Source organism: Martes martes (assembly GCF_963455335.1).
Source record: "Martes martes genome assembly, chromosome: 9".
In the NCBI taxonomy this organism is placed as follows: Eukaryota; Metazoa; Chordata; class Mammalia; order Carnivora; family Mustelidae; genus Martes; species Martes martes.
The window spans coordinates 95,273,993-95,290,708 of record NC_137896.1 but is presented as its reverse complement, the minus strand read 5'-3'; the positions used below and the strand labels follow the sequence as shown (position 1 = coordinate 95,290,708).

The following is a 16,716-nucleotide window of genomic DNA, read 5'->3' as shown; positions in this document are numbered from 1 at the left end:
CTCAAACTTTCTGAATCAAAAATTTGTAATCCAGAGGATGCTGATACAAGCTAGAGATTGAGAACCACTGGATTAATGAAACCCAAGGACTATCTCAAGGTTTATTTCATTTAATGATTTCAGAACTTTGATCATACATGAGTTTGGCAGCATCAGGGCCAGTTATCTGGCTAAATTTCACCTTTACATCTTTCCTATTATACCCCCAGGTATAATAATTAAAGAGATAGAAAATGTTGGGACGATGGGGTCAGCCATGTTTTCTTTAGAAGCTAGATATCATAGCCCTTGGCCAATCGACAGTTCCCTGTAAGTCTGTCAGGTTTCAAAAATGAGAAATAGTCATTCATAAAGTAAGTTAATTCTATTGTGTATCATAGGTAAAGAGGGGAGAATGGTATCAGGGACAGTTCTGTAGATTTGCTTCTGGGAAATAGAATTAGTAGAAGTAAAATAAGACAAGATGCATTTATTGCATTATTAAATGATTCTCTGAAAGCAAATCTTGGGAGAATTAAGTGGATCCAAGGAGAAGAATTACAAGTAATTTGGAAACTTTTACCACAGATTCCATTTTCAGATAGATGGTATTTAATTCTGCAGCAAAAATATGATAGCCTGTCTCTTCTTCAGAACCCCTTTGCTCTCCCAGCCTGATGCAGGAATCCTGTGAATAAACCTAATACATTGGTTGAAAGTGAGACAGCTCTGAAATATAAAGCCAATGATTTCATTCAAGGTACCTGGTAAGGCAGATATGAATTTGTGGCTAGGTGTAAAGCTAGCAGGTGAGGAACCTGGCCAACTTAACCTGAACCAGTATACTGCTAGACAATATGCCCAGTCTAAAATTAAAAGAAATTTGACCTTTTCTGAAAACTTGAATTCCCAAAGAATAACTTTTGCCATTCCTCTAGATCCATTTTAATGATTTAGATCATTGCTGCCACAATCAGAATTTCTTTTATTTAAAAATGGATCTCCTTTATGCTTGTCTGAAATAGCACAGAGGCCTGTCATGTTTAGTTAAAGATTCACTCCTAAAGAAAATACACTGTGTTGCCTGGGTGGTTCAGTTGGTTAAGCGTCTGCCTTCGGGTCAGATCATAATCCCAGGGTGCTGGGATCAAGCCCCACATTGGCTCCCTGCTCAGTGTAAAGCCTGCTTCTCCTGCTCACCCTGCTTGTGCTCTCTCTGTCAAATAAATAAATAAAAATCTCAAAAAAAAAATACACTAAAAAGACTAAGGTACATGGCAAGAAGATCTTTTCATACAAGGTTTAGGAAAACCTATTTATGGCAATTTCAGACAAGATATGTAAATGTATATGTACAAATGAAGTCCTAATAACCAATAATAACTAAGTACTTAGGAGGTGCTTAGGCATTGCCTTTGTCCTTTTAATTAAATTGCATGGTTTAGGCTCCAAAAATCCTTGAACTTAGAAAGGTAACAGAACTTGCGTCTGAAGTAATGGGCAAAAGTAGGGATCAGGACTTGTACTGTTTTTGGTAGTCCAAAGACTACCATCTGAACCACTCATTAATCTCTGGGGTCTTGTTTTTCAGTGACTACCTATCATTCAGAATGAACCTATCTCAATGTTTAACTCTGTTTGGGTAGATGCCTGTCCTTAAACTTGGTACCATTGTATACTTATCACGACTGAGTTTGATGAGAGCCACCATCTCACCTCTGACTCTTAGAGTTGTCTTTGGAGCCTGAATTCTTTGTAACTAGATGTCCTGGCCTCAGGTGTGTTCCTGCCCAGTGCACAGCCCTTCTTAGTCCTTTTTGGCTTGGATTCACCCTTATGGCAGCAGTGACTAGAATCTGATCCCTGCAGATTTCTTGTACTTGTTCAGAGTCTCTGAAGCACATTCATTACACAGCTATAATGACGGGTTGCGCCCTTAGGTGGGGCTCAGCTACTTTAGTGCTCTAAGCTTTTATCAGGGCTGGTGTTCTTAGCTTTCTAACAGCCATAAAGTGGACTGTATTTCTGCCCTTCCTCCAGCTAGCCTGTATATGTACTGATTAAACTGGGAGTAGAAAGAAATTTGTATCTTTTCCTGCTTAAGAGCCTTTTAATTCCTCTGGACATTCTATTCAGTCCCTGTATCTAGTCTAAGTGCCCCAATTTTTAGTTAATTAAAAAAAAAAAGCCTACATTTAGCAAATGCTACCATGTGTCAGTCTCTGCATGAACTCCCCAAGTTTCCTTTCTTTCATTCAATCTCACAACCATGCCTGAGACAGGTAATGCTAATCTGTCCACTTGGGACAAAGAAGGGCTATGAGCTTGCTAAATATCACATCGCAGGTATATGACGAAGCCAAGACTTAAACCCAGGCAACCTAACTCCAGTGTCCACGGACTAACCCTTACTTGATGCCACTTCCCAGAGCCATGCACGGTAGATGAAGCCACAGCCCATTATCTATCAAGCTATGCTAGACTAATTAATTCTCCCTATTTCATTTCATAGGTGTCTGCTGTCCCTAACCACAGAAATCAGGCTTCTCCTAATTCTGTCACTATTTTTTTTAAATATCAAAGTACTATTTTAAAAAGGTAGCAGATGTTTCCTCACATCTTGTTCTGTTACAATCCATGAAAAGCAAATAAGGGTGGGAGAGCTGTTTCATAGTCATTTCTAGAGGGTTTTTCTGGCTCTTTTACTGCCTCTGTACTAGTCTTTTCTTCTTAACCTCACTCAAATTCTGACAGATTTCTCTTTCCCTACACCATCCTCATTTTGTGTTTTGAATGGAGAGAAATATTAGAGTTGACACTGCTGAATTGTGATTCTTCCATTAATTGGTAATTGTGCTAGTTCCTTATGTCAAAGATGAAGATTGTCATCAAAAGTGCCTAAAATGACTCTTAAAATTTACAGGATCATCTGAATTCTGAAACCCCGTGTCATAAGTTTTACACTATTTCATGAACATAGGGATTACCTTGCAAGAGGTGTTCAGTTTCAATAGAAACAGACTTTGACACAAATATAACTGCACGATTCAATCAAATTCTCAAAGTGCACCCATATTTCTGGAAATGCTCAATTCTCATAGACTCTTTTGGTCTTCTACCTACAGCAATTCATCCAGGTATTTCTTCAGATAGTTATGACTTTGTGCCAACCACCATGTTTGTGTTGGGTACACATACACAGACACGAACTATAAGGTCTTATGCTGGTAATTTGTTTAGTAGGATGTAAGGTACTAACAAAACAAGCAATACAGGACCTACCTTGAGTCAGGTAGGAATAGGGTAGGAAGAAAAAGCATCATGGAGGGAGTGATAGTCCAAACTCACTTTAATGAATGAAGTAGGCGGTTATTGCTACTAAATGGCTGAATGATAAAAAAGGACAAATTTGGAATTCCTAGCTGGTATAGCTGGGTATAAATTGATGTTCTTAACCCAGATGATGGCAATTAGGGGAAAATGGAGTTGCTACAATATTGAGTTTAACTCAGGACATTCTGAACTTGAGGTATCTGTGTTACATATCAGTGAAGTTATCAAAGGGGCAATTGAAATGATGGAAATGAAACTCTGGGGGCCAGTTTTAAGAAACCACATGTTTTGCTTATATTGGTTTTCCCAGTTATTTTATCAACAGTGTTCTGCAGATTACAGGTATCTATGTTAATTTCTGGTTTCTCCTTCCCTTCATATTCCTTATTTAATGCTTTCACAAAGATAATAAAATGCTAAATGCATATTTTCTCTGGTCAAAGGATTTAATAGATCTACTAAAATTTTTCTCAGCATTATACTTTGAGGATCAAAATCAGTATTTCAATAATCTAAGGCATAACACCACCAAGAAGTATCTTAACTATTCCTTTGACAACCAAGGCTATTTTCTGTTATGTAATTAGCAATCCTTCACCCTTGAAAATAATGGTGAACTTTCTGGGACCACTCGGCAATAAAACAAATGGACTTAACAGCTTAGACTTAACAGCTACCTTTAAACTCACCTACACACGGCATTGTCAATAGTGCAAAGTAATAGTAGAGAGGTGGAGGGAAACACACTGGGTTACGTATCTGGGACACAGTAAATGTCTTAAGATATATAATTACAGAAGAAAATTTGGGTTACATTGTGTGTTCTACATTAATACACTGAGATAGAAATATAACTTGGAAACAAATCTGTTTTCCAAAAAGCTGATTTTTACTAAAAAATAATAAACCATAAATGGTAGTTCACAGAAATCCCCAGTACAAAGCTATCTGTCCTTGGATTAAAAATAATGCAAATGGCATGGGACTACTAGCTAAACTAAATAGATTAAAATAAACCAAATTCATTTCAAGGTAATTTTGTTGTATAAAAACCGGAGTTTTACTTAGTTACCTCAAAAAACTTAGAAATGCCTGGGGGTTGGGACCCATCCCCTTTGGGTCTAGGCTATTTTATTTTAATTTTCTCAAGTTAAAGCTGATAGTGGTCTAAGAGGGCTCTGCAATTCAGCCTCTTGCAAGATCTTTTAGTGGGAATAACTTAGTATTTCATGTCTAACAAGTATTCTAATGGGGCTATTCTATACATCTTCGGGTCTGGGTTAGTGTTTTGCAGGGAGGAAGTTGTAATGGGAGAACTGACAATAAGTTGAAAGTAAACACCTTGAGAAAGCTGCAATCTTTCCACTGAAGCTGGTCATCTATTTATATTTAAACAGTTATCTCCCCAAAAGAAGTCACAAATTGCTTGCAGGAGAGAGAGAGGGGAAAAAAAAAAAAAAAGAAAGAAACCCTTGGTACAAGTCAGCTTTGCTGTTAATGAATGGGAGGTTAGAAACCCAGAGCACTGGAGCCTATTATCCACGAAGAAGAACATTTCATGTTTTAAAAATCCATGAGGCTTTGAAAAGATATTTGATCTCCTTAGAAACCGTGATACATTTGAAATACCTTGCAATACCTGCCTACTTCTTCCATAGTTTATATCAATAGCACTTTTTAAAAGCTCTAGCAAGTCCAGGGTAATAAATAACTCAAGCAAACAAAGACATGGTGAAAAGGTTCAGCCTAACTGAATCTTTCCCTACTTTATGGATGTTTACACATTTGCAAATAAGAGAATTCCTTTGTGGTAAGCCCTCATTTCAGCGTCCTAGTCCACTCATTCTTTGTCAAACAACAATGTAGTGAGTTAACAAAAACGCATTCCTTCTGGATAATAGGGCAGAATCTTCCACTCATCTTTATGGTGGCCATGGCTGGCATGAATCAATCACAGCACTTTGCTCCCTCCAAAGCTGTTGAGGGGCATGGAAACAGAAACGTCTTTAGCTCCTTTCTCCAAGAGGTCACATTTTGACAGATGTGTCATCTACGATATCTCTATCTCTGTATTTAAATTGACTTAATACCTGACATTTTTGTTTCTACCAGTCAGATTGCTGACAAGTATGATGCTGTATTTACTCTTGTTCCTATAGCTGATACCATAATTGGGGTTGCTTAATTAAGAAATCATTAAACAGAAGACATAAGTATTAAAGGAAGTTCAAAGTATACGGCGGATTACTTTAAGTCAGGTGATAAAAATTAGCTGACTATATTAATAAGTAGGATGTCTGAAATGAAATGACCATCACAGGTATGCTGCAATTGTTACAAAAAAGAAAACTGCATTAAATCTGGTAACATTAGAACATGTAACAATCCTCCATAAATGACAGCTGACGTACTATAGGATAGCTCCTGAAGAGTTGGCTTAAGCCCAGGGGTATTCCCATTTCATTTTGGTATCTTGAAAAGCAAATGTTTTATAACTTTAAGTAGTGGATGAATCACAACATAGGGGAGGATAAGAGGTCTGTTGTTCTTTTCTTCAGGGCTACCTTGAGTGATGCCAGGGAAGCAGCTGGTGCTCTTCCAATGCTGAAGGCCAGTTGTTAGGAAATCTGTATATAATGGCTCAAGATGAAGTTGACAAAGGCCTTAGCAGGAAAGCACTGCCATCTAAAAAAAGAAAAAAATCTCCACAGCTTTGCTGAGAAATTTACCAATTGGCAGTCAGGTAACTTTTTCAATGGGACAAATTCTTGTCTTTGTTTTTAATTCATTTAGGTAGGTAGTAGCGCTTCATAGTCAGCCAGTCCACTGATTAACTGTCTTCATTTGCATTTTTTCAATTATAGGTAAGTAAACCTTGGGGACTCCCATGAAGGCTTAATTACAGTCAACAAATTTCCTAAATATGGCTTAGAGCCATTTTTTCTCACTATTAAAGGCAGAACAGTTTTTGCTCAACCCAAAACAAGGCATTATTGCTAACCTTCGAAACCCAAGGAGAAGTGGGAATATCAAGAGGTGTTGGCCCTTGGAAAGTTAGGAACAGACATGTCTGTTTGTCTAGAACTCCCTAACTCCTTTTTCTTTATTTCTTCTTTTCCATACCCTTCCTTTTTTAATCCTTCAAGATTTCTTGACCCAGAGGCTTTCTCTATTGTTCTCCCATAAACGACAGAACTACAGGCAACAATGGTACCAATGGATTTTTAGGCACCCATCATGACTGGGAGATATTCCTGGGTACAAAGCCAATCTTTACATCATATAAATATACCATGCATTGATTGTTGATCTTGTCATCTGTAATACAGAGCATGTCCTCACCATCCAAGGTTCATACCAGGTAGTAACTCTTCAAAGGGCTAAAGCTCCTTTTGACTTTCCCTATAGAAGAGCCAGCTAGCAGAAGATCACCACCTTTGATCGATATTCCAGTATCATTATTAGTGGGAGACAAATCTCAGACAAGCCTTTGTCCAAGACTTGGTCCAAGATAAGAACATTATCTTCATAAGATGGATGAGCCACCAAAGGACTCCATTCTATCAGAAGTGCCTAACTTTGTATGGGTGTTGGATCTGCTGATACATGATGAAGGCTATTTAACGTCTCATAAAATGTCTCCTAGGCTCCACCATGTAAAGTGCAACAATTAAGAAAGGAGTAGACAAGAGTCAAGGACGAAAAAGTTTGGATGCTGGAGGACTGTGCCTGGTAAGTGAGCATATTCAGAAGGTTCTGGATTATTATTTTCTTTTACTTCTTTTTGCATTCAGCCACTAAGAATTGTGTTACATGGCATTATTCATATAGTAGAGAAAGGAAATTCTTATCTAGCTCATGACCCTCTCCTTATCAAGGGTGGAAAGAGCTGGTTGAAGCCTCTGTTGCTACCTGAATTCTGACGAGGCTCCTTTCCTGGGAGGGTTTGTTGCCTCTCCTCAGGATCCCTTTTCCAATGCATTCTTACATATCATGCATTACCTCCTGCTCTCCCTATTGCCCCCCTCCTTCCTATTTTTTCCTCTCTTATAGTGAATGAAAGCATGTGCTCTACAATTCCAACCCTGCTTGGACTAATCACTGGCTATGTGATTTTGAGGGAGCTACTTAACCTAGCTCTACCTGATAATCTTAAAAGTAAAAATGAAATGAGCACTTTCTAGTATTAAGTATTAAATGAGATAGTGCCCTCAAAGCTGAGTGCCTGGCAAATGATAGGCCCTTAACAAATTTTAAGCTTCTATTATTACTGTGATCCATGTTTCCTTACATTACCATTTGAGTCCAAAAGGGTCTTTTAAACTTATATTTCTTGTATGGATTCTACCTCTTCCTCTTTCTCCTTTCAAAATATTACCCCACCCCACCCCCACTATCCTGCATTTGGACTTTCTCCAACCCTCTTGTTAATGAAGTTGCCACCACTTTGGCTTGCTTTCAATGCCTGTATATTATATTTTTTTGGTTTAAGTAGGCTCCATGCCCATCATGGAGCTCAACATGGGGCATGAACTCACAACCCTGAGATCAAGAGCTGAATGCTTAACTGAGCTACCCAGGTACCCCAATGCCTATAGATCATAGTTTTAATATGACAGGGATAAAGGCATGGAGAAATTCACAGCGGCAATAAAAAAGCATCAAAAAATTAGTATCTTTTCTTGGGACGCCTGGGTGGCTCAGTTGGTTAAGCAGCTGCCTTCGGCTCAGGTCATGATCCCAGCGTCCTGGGATCGAGTCCCACATCGGGCTCCTTGCTCAGCAGGGAGCCTGCTTCTCCCTCTGCCTGCCACTCTGTCTGCTTGTGCTCACTCTCACTCCTCTCTCTCTCTGACAAATAAATAAATAAATAAATCTTAAAAAAAAAAATTAGTATCTTTTCTTATACTACTGAATTCTTTAGAAAGAGGAAATTTGAGATCATGATTCACTACAAGAAAGCATGGGGGTTTTACGTAGCTGTATGGTACCCATAGTATCTATGAAGATTTGGGGCTTAACTGGGGCTGGAGAAAACAGTATAAAATAAAATGGCCATAGTAAGAGATAGATTATTTAATCTATGAAAGTGAGGTTTAAACCTCTACCTTGAGAGGCAGCAAAATAAATAGTATAAAATTTTTTACCTGACCACTTACAGGACCTAAAATTCCAAAAATTCAGGCTCTTCATTTTGGTTACTATATTATTTCTTACTAAAACACAAATTATGCTACGGTGAAAGTGTAACTGTTTAAATTCATTCACCTAAAAAAATGGAACCCCTTCACTAAAACCAAAAACACAAGAAATAATTGCTGGTGAAAATGTGGAGAAAAAGTAATCCTCATCCACTATGGAAAAATAGAACTACCATATGATCCAGTAATCCTACTATTAATTCAAAAGATTCTAATGCTAAGTGAAATTAGACAAATACCACATAATTTCACTCATAAGTGGAAGAAACAAAACAAGTGATCAAAGCGAAACAAAACAAAAAGACTCCTAGAGAACAAACTGGTGAATGCCAGAAGGGCAATGAGTGCAAGGATGAGTGAAATATATGAAGGGGATTGAGAGGTACTTATCATGGGGTGTACTGAGTAATATGTATAATTAATTCATTATATTGCACACCTGAAACTAATAACAATTATATTGAATACAAAAAAAAAAAAAATGGAGCCTCTTCTGGCCTAGTGAAGATCAACCTCCGAAGCCTGGTGCTTCATCTCCATCAAAAAAACACAAATAACTGGGTTCCCTAGACTTGTTTTCTACAGTTTTAAATCTCTTTTCCTACAGAATGGGCTACTTTTAATCTTTAGTCCACTGGACCTAGCATCTGCCATCTCTACTTAAGATTGGACTATCTCATCATCTAAATCCATCAAAACTCTGACTGTTGGATCTATACTTTCTCTAGGGGTACTTTAAATTCCCATCCAACAAGCTTCCAAGAACAGGAGCAAACAAACCTCCTACCTTTGGTTGGAGTGTGCTCACATTTATCAAGCAAATAAGTTAGCAAAGGGCAGGTTTTGAGAATAGAGCTTCTTATGGGGAAAAAAAAAAAAAGTCTGGGATGATTAAAAGACAAAATCTAATCTACGAGAAGGACAGTGTCTGAGCTGTGGCCTAGAAGGGCTAGAAGATAACAAGAACTAGTACAGGTACAAAACAACACAATGGGATACCTCAAGATCAGCCCTACTTGTCAGTGCTCCAAGTCTCTTCCAAAACCAATAAAGCAAGGATGGCTGTTGTGTATCACACTTGCTGCCATGTAGTAGGCATGACCAGTCACTTACAGACCTTTGTCTCAGACATGGTCTCAGAATTCTCAAAGCATAACCCAATCAGTCACTAGCAATTGATAACAATAATCAAGATGAAACCCATTTAAAAAAAAAGGCATAACTAGAAGCAAACTTATGAAAGAAAAACATTTCATGAGTAAAAGAAAATATACACTAAAGGCAGTAGGCAAACACTCTAAAAGACAAAAGTAGTAAAATCAGGATCTTAAAAAAATTAGTTAGGGGGGCTCAGAAAAACATGTAAAATGTGCATGGTGGAGTAAAAACAAAGTTTTTTTCGAAAGTGTCTGAACTTTAGTGACCATCAATAGGGTTGCTATATATTTAGGATGTTATATATGAAGCTCAGGGTAATTAAAAACCTATAATAAAGTCAAACATAACACTAGAGAAAATCGTCAATTACAAAGAAAGAAAACAGCCAAAAAACAATGAGCAAAATGGCAATCAGTACATGACTATCAATAATTACTTAAATGTAAATGATCTAAATTCTCCAATCAAAAGACATAATGTGATGGAATACATCACAAAAATAAAAAATACCCACCTAGATGCTGCCTAGAGATACTGACTGCAGACCTAAAGACACACACAAAATGGAAATGAAGAGATGGGAAAAGATACTCCATGCAAATGGAACAAAAAAAACCCCAAAAAAGCAATATATATCATACAAAATAGACTAAAACAAGAGACAAAGAGGGCATTCCATAATGATAAAGGTTCAGTGAAACAAGAGAATATAACAATTACAAACATCCATGCACCCAACATTGGAACATACAAATACATAAGGCAGATATTAACAGACATAAATAATAAATGTGGGGGATTTAAACACTCTACTTAAATCATTGGATAAATCATCCAGGAAGAAAATCAATAAGGAAACAGTGTCTTTGAATGACACATCACACCAGTTTAATACACCAGATATATACAGAACCCTCCATCCAAAAACAATACACCTTGTTCTCAAGTGCACATGGAACATTCTCCAGGATGACATATTATTTCCCAAAATAAGTGTCAGTAAATTCAAGACTGAAATCCTTTCCTGCATCTTTTCCAACCACAAAGGTTTGAAACTAGAAATCAATTACAAAAAAAAAAAAAAGAGAGAGAAAAAGAAAAAAAACCAAACACATGGAGGCTAAAGAGTATGGTACTAACAACCAACATGTTGACAAATTTATTAAATATGAAAGGAAAAATGGAGAAAAATGAAAATAGTCTGATGCCAATGAGACAGCAAAAGCAGTTCTAAGAGGAAATCTACAGCAATGCAGGACTACCTTGAGGAACAAGAGCAATCTCATGTAAATAATCTAATCTTACACCTACAGGAACTAAAAAAAAGTAAGAATAAACCCCAAAGTTTGTAGAAGGAAGGAAAGAGGGTTGCCTGGATGGCTCAGTTGGTTAACTATTTGAGGACCTTCTGCTTGGGTCCTGGGATTGAGCCCCACATAGGGCTCCCTGCTCAGTGAGATCCTGTTTCTTCCTTTCCCTCTGCTGCTCTCAATGTAAAAGAAAGTATAATAATCATATCATACTAATAATAAAGTATATAGTCTTCTAAAACTGAGCCAGGAGGAAATAGATCATATGAACAGTAATGAAATTGGATTGGCAATCAAAAATTCCCAATAAACAAAAGTCCAGGAATAGATGGATTTACAGATGAATTCCACAAAAATTTAAAGAAGTATTAATATATATTTCAAAAAATAGAAGAGGAAAGAAGGCTTCTGAACTCATTCTACAAGGTCAGCCATTTCTCTGATACCAAAACCAGACAAAGACACAACAAAAATGATGACTGTAGATGCAAAATCCTCAATAAAATGTTAATAAACTGCATTTAACAATGCATTAAAAAGACATTTACCACAATCAAAGTGGATTTATGCTAGAGAAGCAAGGATGGCTTACTATGCACAGATCAATCAGCCTGATATACCAAATAAACACAATAAAGAATAAAAATGAAATGATTATCTCAATAAAATGCAGAAAAAGCACTTGACAAAAGTCAATAGGCACTCAGATAAAAAGCTCTCAAAAAGTGGGTTTGGTGGGAACAAACATAATAAATACATAACATAATAAATGCCATATATCACAAACTCACAGATAACATCATACTCAATGGTGAAAAATGAGAGCTTTTCATCTACAATCAGGAACACAACAAGGATGTCCACTCTTGCCACTTTTATTCAACATAATACTGGAAGTCCTAGCCACAACAATCAGATAAGAAAAAAAATAAAAGGCATCCAAATTGGCAAGAAAAAAGTAAAACTGTCACTATTTACAGATGCTGTGGTATTGTAGAAAACACTAAAGATGTCATCAAAAACTATCAGAATAAATGATTTCAGTAAAGTGACAGGATACAAAAGTCATATAGAAATCTGTTACATTTCTATACACTAATAACATAGCAGAAAGAGAATTAAGAAAACGATTGCATTTATAACTGAACCACAAAGAATGTAATAACTAGAAATAAACTTAACCAAGGGAGTGAAAGACGGGTACACTGAAAACTATAAAACACTGGTGAAAGAAATTGAAGATGATACAAATGAAAAGCTCTATCATGCTCATGCATCAGAAGAATTAATATTGTTAAAATGTCCTTACTATCCAAAATGTTCATACTACCCAAAGCAATCTACAGATTCAATGTAATACTTACCAAAATATCCATAGCATTTTTCACAGAACTAGAATAAAGAATCCTAAAATTTATACTGAACCACGAAAGACCCTGAACAGCCAAAGCAATCTTAAGAACAAAGCTGGCGGTGTCACAATCCCAGACTTCAAGGTACACTACAAAGCTTTAGTAATCAAAACAGTATGGTACTGAAGTAAAAATAGACACACAGATCAAATGTAATAGAACAGAGAGTCTAGAAATAAATCCACACTTACATGGTCAATTAATGACAAAGGAGACAAGAATATATTGGGAAATGTATTGGGGAAAAGACGAGCGCTTCAATATATGGTACTGGGAAAACTGGACAGAAACATACAAAATGAATGTAACTGGACTTTCTTATACCGTACACAAAAATGGACACAAAATAGATTAATGGATTAAGGGACTAAATGTAAGACATGAAACCATAAAAATCCTAGAAACATAGGTGGTAATCTCTGATACCGCCTTATCAACATTTTTCTAGATAGGTCCCTCAGGCAAAAGAAACAAAACAACAGCAAACTATTGCGACTACACCAAAATAGAAAACTTTTGCACGGGAAAAGAAACCATCAAAAAAAAAGGTGACTTACTGCAAATATAGATTTTCAATATTAACCCCTTATTAGACAGATTAAAGAACTTTTACAACTCCACACCAAAAAAAAAGCCACATTGATTTAAAAGTGGGCAGAGGACCTAAACAGATATTTTCCCATAGAACACATATAAATGGCTAACAGACATGAAAAGATGTTCAATGTCACTTATTATTAAGGAAATGCAAATCAAAACTACAATGAGATATTAGCTTGCACATGTCAAAACAGCTCAAATCAAAGAGACAAGAAATAATAAGTTTCGGCAAAGATGTTGGAGAAAAGGGAAACTTCATGCACTATTGGTGGAAATGTAAATCACTACAGCCAATATGGAAAACAGCATGGAGGTTCCTCAAAAATCTGATTTGGTATTTCTACTATGGGCATTTATTTCCAACCCCCCCCCCCCGCCAAAAAAAACAAAAACACTAATTCTAAAAGAGATTTGCACCTGTATGTTTATCACAGCATTATTTACAACAGACCTAAGATATAGAAGCAACCAAAGTGTCCATGGATAGAGTAAAGGATTAAGAAGATATATATACATATGATGAAATATTACTCAGTCATAACAGTGGATGAGATTTTGCCATTTGCAGCAACATTCAGGGACCTAGAGAGCATTACATGAAGTGAAATTTTAAACGAACACACAAAAAAAGTAGGAACAGACCCCATAAGTAAAGAGAAACATCTGGTATTTGCCAGAGGGACAGAATTGGGAGGAGGAATGGGTGAAACAGAGGAAGTAGGGTGGGAGGTACAGGCTTCTAGGTATGGAGTAAGTCATTGGGATGAAAGGTACAGCATAGGGGATATAGTCAGTAATATTATAATACCAATTTGTATGGTGGCAGATAGTGGCTATCCTTGTAGTAAGCATAGTATAACAGAATTGTCCAATCACTATGTTGCACACCTGAAACTAACAAGGTGTCAACTATACATCAATTAAAATAAATCAATTTTAAAAAACAGATTAAACCCTCTTATCATACCCACTATGGGTCTTCTAAACCACCCTCCTCCCATAAAAGGCTGTATTTTAAGAGTAGTATTTTATAAGATTTTCTTTTTATTTTTTTATTTATTTGACAGACAGAGATCACAAGTAGACAGAGAGGCAGGCAGAGAGAGAGGAGGAAGCAGGCTCCTCGCGGAGCAGAGAGCCCGATGCGGGGCTCGATCCCAGGACCCCGGGATCATGACCTGAGCCGAAGGCAGAGGCTTTAACCCTCTGAGCCACCCAGGTGCCCCTAAGAATAGTATTTTAATATCACTTCTCTCTCATTATCATAATTTCCCCTCACATGATTCATAAAGAATGATATCTTAAATATGATGCAGCAAACTGTTAGACACATATGTAACTGGGTAAAATAATTCACTGTACTAACATGAAATTAACTCTTCTTTCATTAGAGAAATGAGAATTACAGCAAGAAGAAATGGATATCATTATTCAATAGCTCATAAGAGGTCTTCAGTATAATGCAGAGTAAAACCAGTGATTTTAATTAAACTAGTTTTAAATTTGGCCAGTTATTCCCTGGCTTTTTGTAATTGAATACATTTTTCTGCCTACTCTGAAACATTTTTTGAGTAGACATAAAGTAATACCCTCTAAATCTTTTTCTTTCTTCCTGGTGACTTATTTTCCCATTGTGAGATGTAAACCACTACAATGTTATCACATATTCAAATAATTTCCAAGCACTCACAGTATACACTGTCACCGATTGAGGTAGAAGTTTCCTATCTTTACTTCAGAACACAACTCCGTCAATTGTAACCATTAAGTCTTTAACTTCCACCTAGATACCACTTCAGGTTCCTTCAAGAGTTGTTACTTTCACAAAAAGTTTTCTTACTGACTCTTCCCAACATTCCAAGATAGCAATTAACTCTACAATTAACTCCACTTCTCTGTAAAACCTGCTCCTCCTATAGTCATTGGCAACACAATTTTTCCACCTGTTTAGGTTAAAAACCCAGAATCTTATGTTACATATCTTGTTCTCTTAGATCTAGCCTCCAATCTGCCATTATATCTTAGCAACAGCATTTTTAAAATCTGCCCATTATTTGACCTCACCTTCTCTACTGTTACCACAAGGCCCAGTCATCAGAATCTCTTGCTAGATTGTTGCACTATTTCCCCCTAAATAACTTCCTTTTTTTTCTCATTCCCTTTTACTTCTTTGCTCTATTCTTTTTATTATTATTATGTTCAGTTAGCCAACATATAGTACATCATTAGTTTTTGATGTAGTGTTCAACGATTCATTAGTTGCATATAACACAGTGCTCATCACAACATGTGCTTCTTTGATCTGTTCTTAAACAGAAGCCAGAATGATCCTACTAAATGAACTCAAATAATGTCACTTTTCTTCTCAACATTGTCCTGCAGTCCCCCATTTCAATATGGATAGAATCCACAGCTATTAAAGTGGTCTTCAATGTCATACAATCTGATCCCCAATTGTTCTGATTTTTCCTTTGTTCACTCCACTCCTTAATGCTGATCCCTTCCCTAGAGCAGTCATGCCCACACTTCTGGGACTTTATGCTTATTATTGCCTTTGCCTAAATGCTCTTCCCACAGATCTTTGATGAAATACCAACATCTTACTGAAAGCTTTCCTTTCCAAATTGCAACTCCATTTCTGCCCTATTCCCTTACATTTCTAGTCTTTCCCTGCTTTTTATTATTTTTTCATACAGTCATCACCATCTAACAAATATTTTCTTCTGGGTTTACTATCCCCCACCCCATGCTACATACCAAACACCTGAAACTGTGTCTAGCAAATGGGTATTCCATAAATACTTGCTAAATATTATTGAATAATTGCAACTTTACAGATGAGGAAATAAGAGATGACAAAGCTTGTCCGAAGACAAAGTAGGGCACGATGTCTAGTATAGTACCTAATTCTCCATGCCTTCCACTTATCCATTCCTCCATGGAAGAATAGCCACATAATGATATTGGCAGGACAGTGGAATTTAGGGACATAAAACAGACAAAATAAACATTAGGTAAACTGCTACACAAATCTTATGACCTCTTCTTTTTACTGTGCTTCACTGGTACAATCAGGATCATCCTTTGCTCAGAAAACATCCACAATCTAATTCTTTGTGTTTACTGCTACTGCTTTCTATATATAAATCACTGAGTTTTCATTAAAAATCATCTCCCTCATTCATATTACCAGCATCTGTGAGGCATAACTGTGTGTGGTAGGTATTACAGTGCTGGTGTCTTAATACAATCTACAAAAATACAATCTTAATACAATCTACTATACATATTATACATTATATATATATTGTATATGTATGTATATGTATATATAGTCGATATATACATATATACATAGATACATATACATATCTACCATATATATATATGGTAGATATCATAATCCTTTACATATGAGGAAACAAATACAGAAAAATTTTTTGTGAACTTGGGTTCACAAAATTCCTATCTGATAGAAATGGGCTTCAGGCCCTGTGACATGTAACATCCAGCCTTCTTTGACCAGGTAAACATACCATAGTGTTTTCCTGCTCTGAACTCTATTCCTGGCTATTGGTGCCATCATAGGGCTAAACAAGAGTTATGATGTGTTCTAATTACTTTCAAGTATGAGTCATGTGACCAAGCAGTAATGAAGTAAATTTCCTTAAGCCGCAAAGGAAAAAAAAAAAAGTCACACTAACTTCTAACCTTGCAATCATC

At 36.6% G+C, this 16,716-nt stretch overlaps 1 protein-coding gene and 1 long non-coding RNA gene across 6 annotated transcripts in view; one reads left to right on the top strand and one right to left on the bottom strand.

Moving 5' to 3' along the window:
- The window catches only part of CTNNA2 (catenin alpha 2), a gene marked incomplete at its 5' end in the record, with an annotated part of 988,253 nt that overhangs the window by 3,275 nt on the left and 968,262 nt on the right, over positions 1 to 16,716 (bottom strand). Inside the window, one exon of one of the 5 annotated variants that reach the window (XM_080812651.1) lies at positions 563 to 679. The exons of the other annotated variants lie outside the window; for them this stretch is intronic. Coding sequence (XP_080668777.1) covers positions 563 to 679 — 117 coding nt within the window. The remainder of the gene's footprint in view (positions 1 to 562; positions 680 to 16,716) is intronic. 5 annotated transcript variants of the gene reach the window in all.
- Positions 1 to 16,716, top strand: part of LOC308348524 — a 172,209-nt gene that overhangs the window by 125,665 nt on the left and 29,828 nt on the right. The window contains exon 2 of the long non-coding RNA XR_013967343.1: positions 6,959 to 7,044. This is a non-coding gene — a long non-coding RNA (uncharacterized lncRNA). The remainder of the gene's footprint in view (positions 1 to 6,958; positions 7,045 to 16,716) is intronic.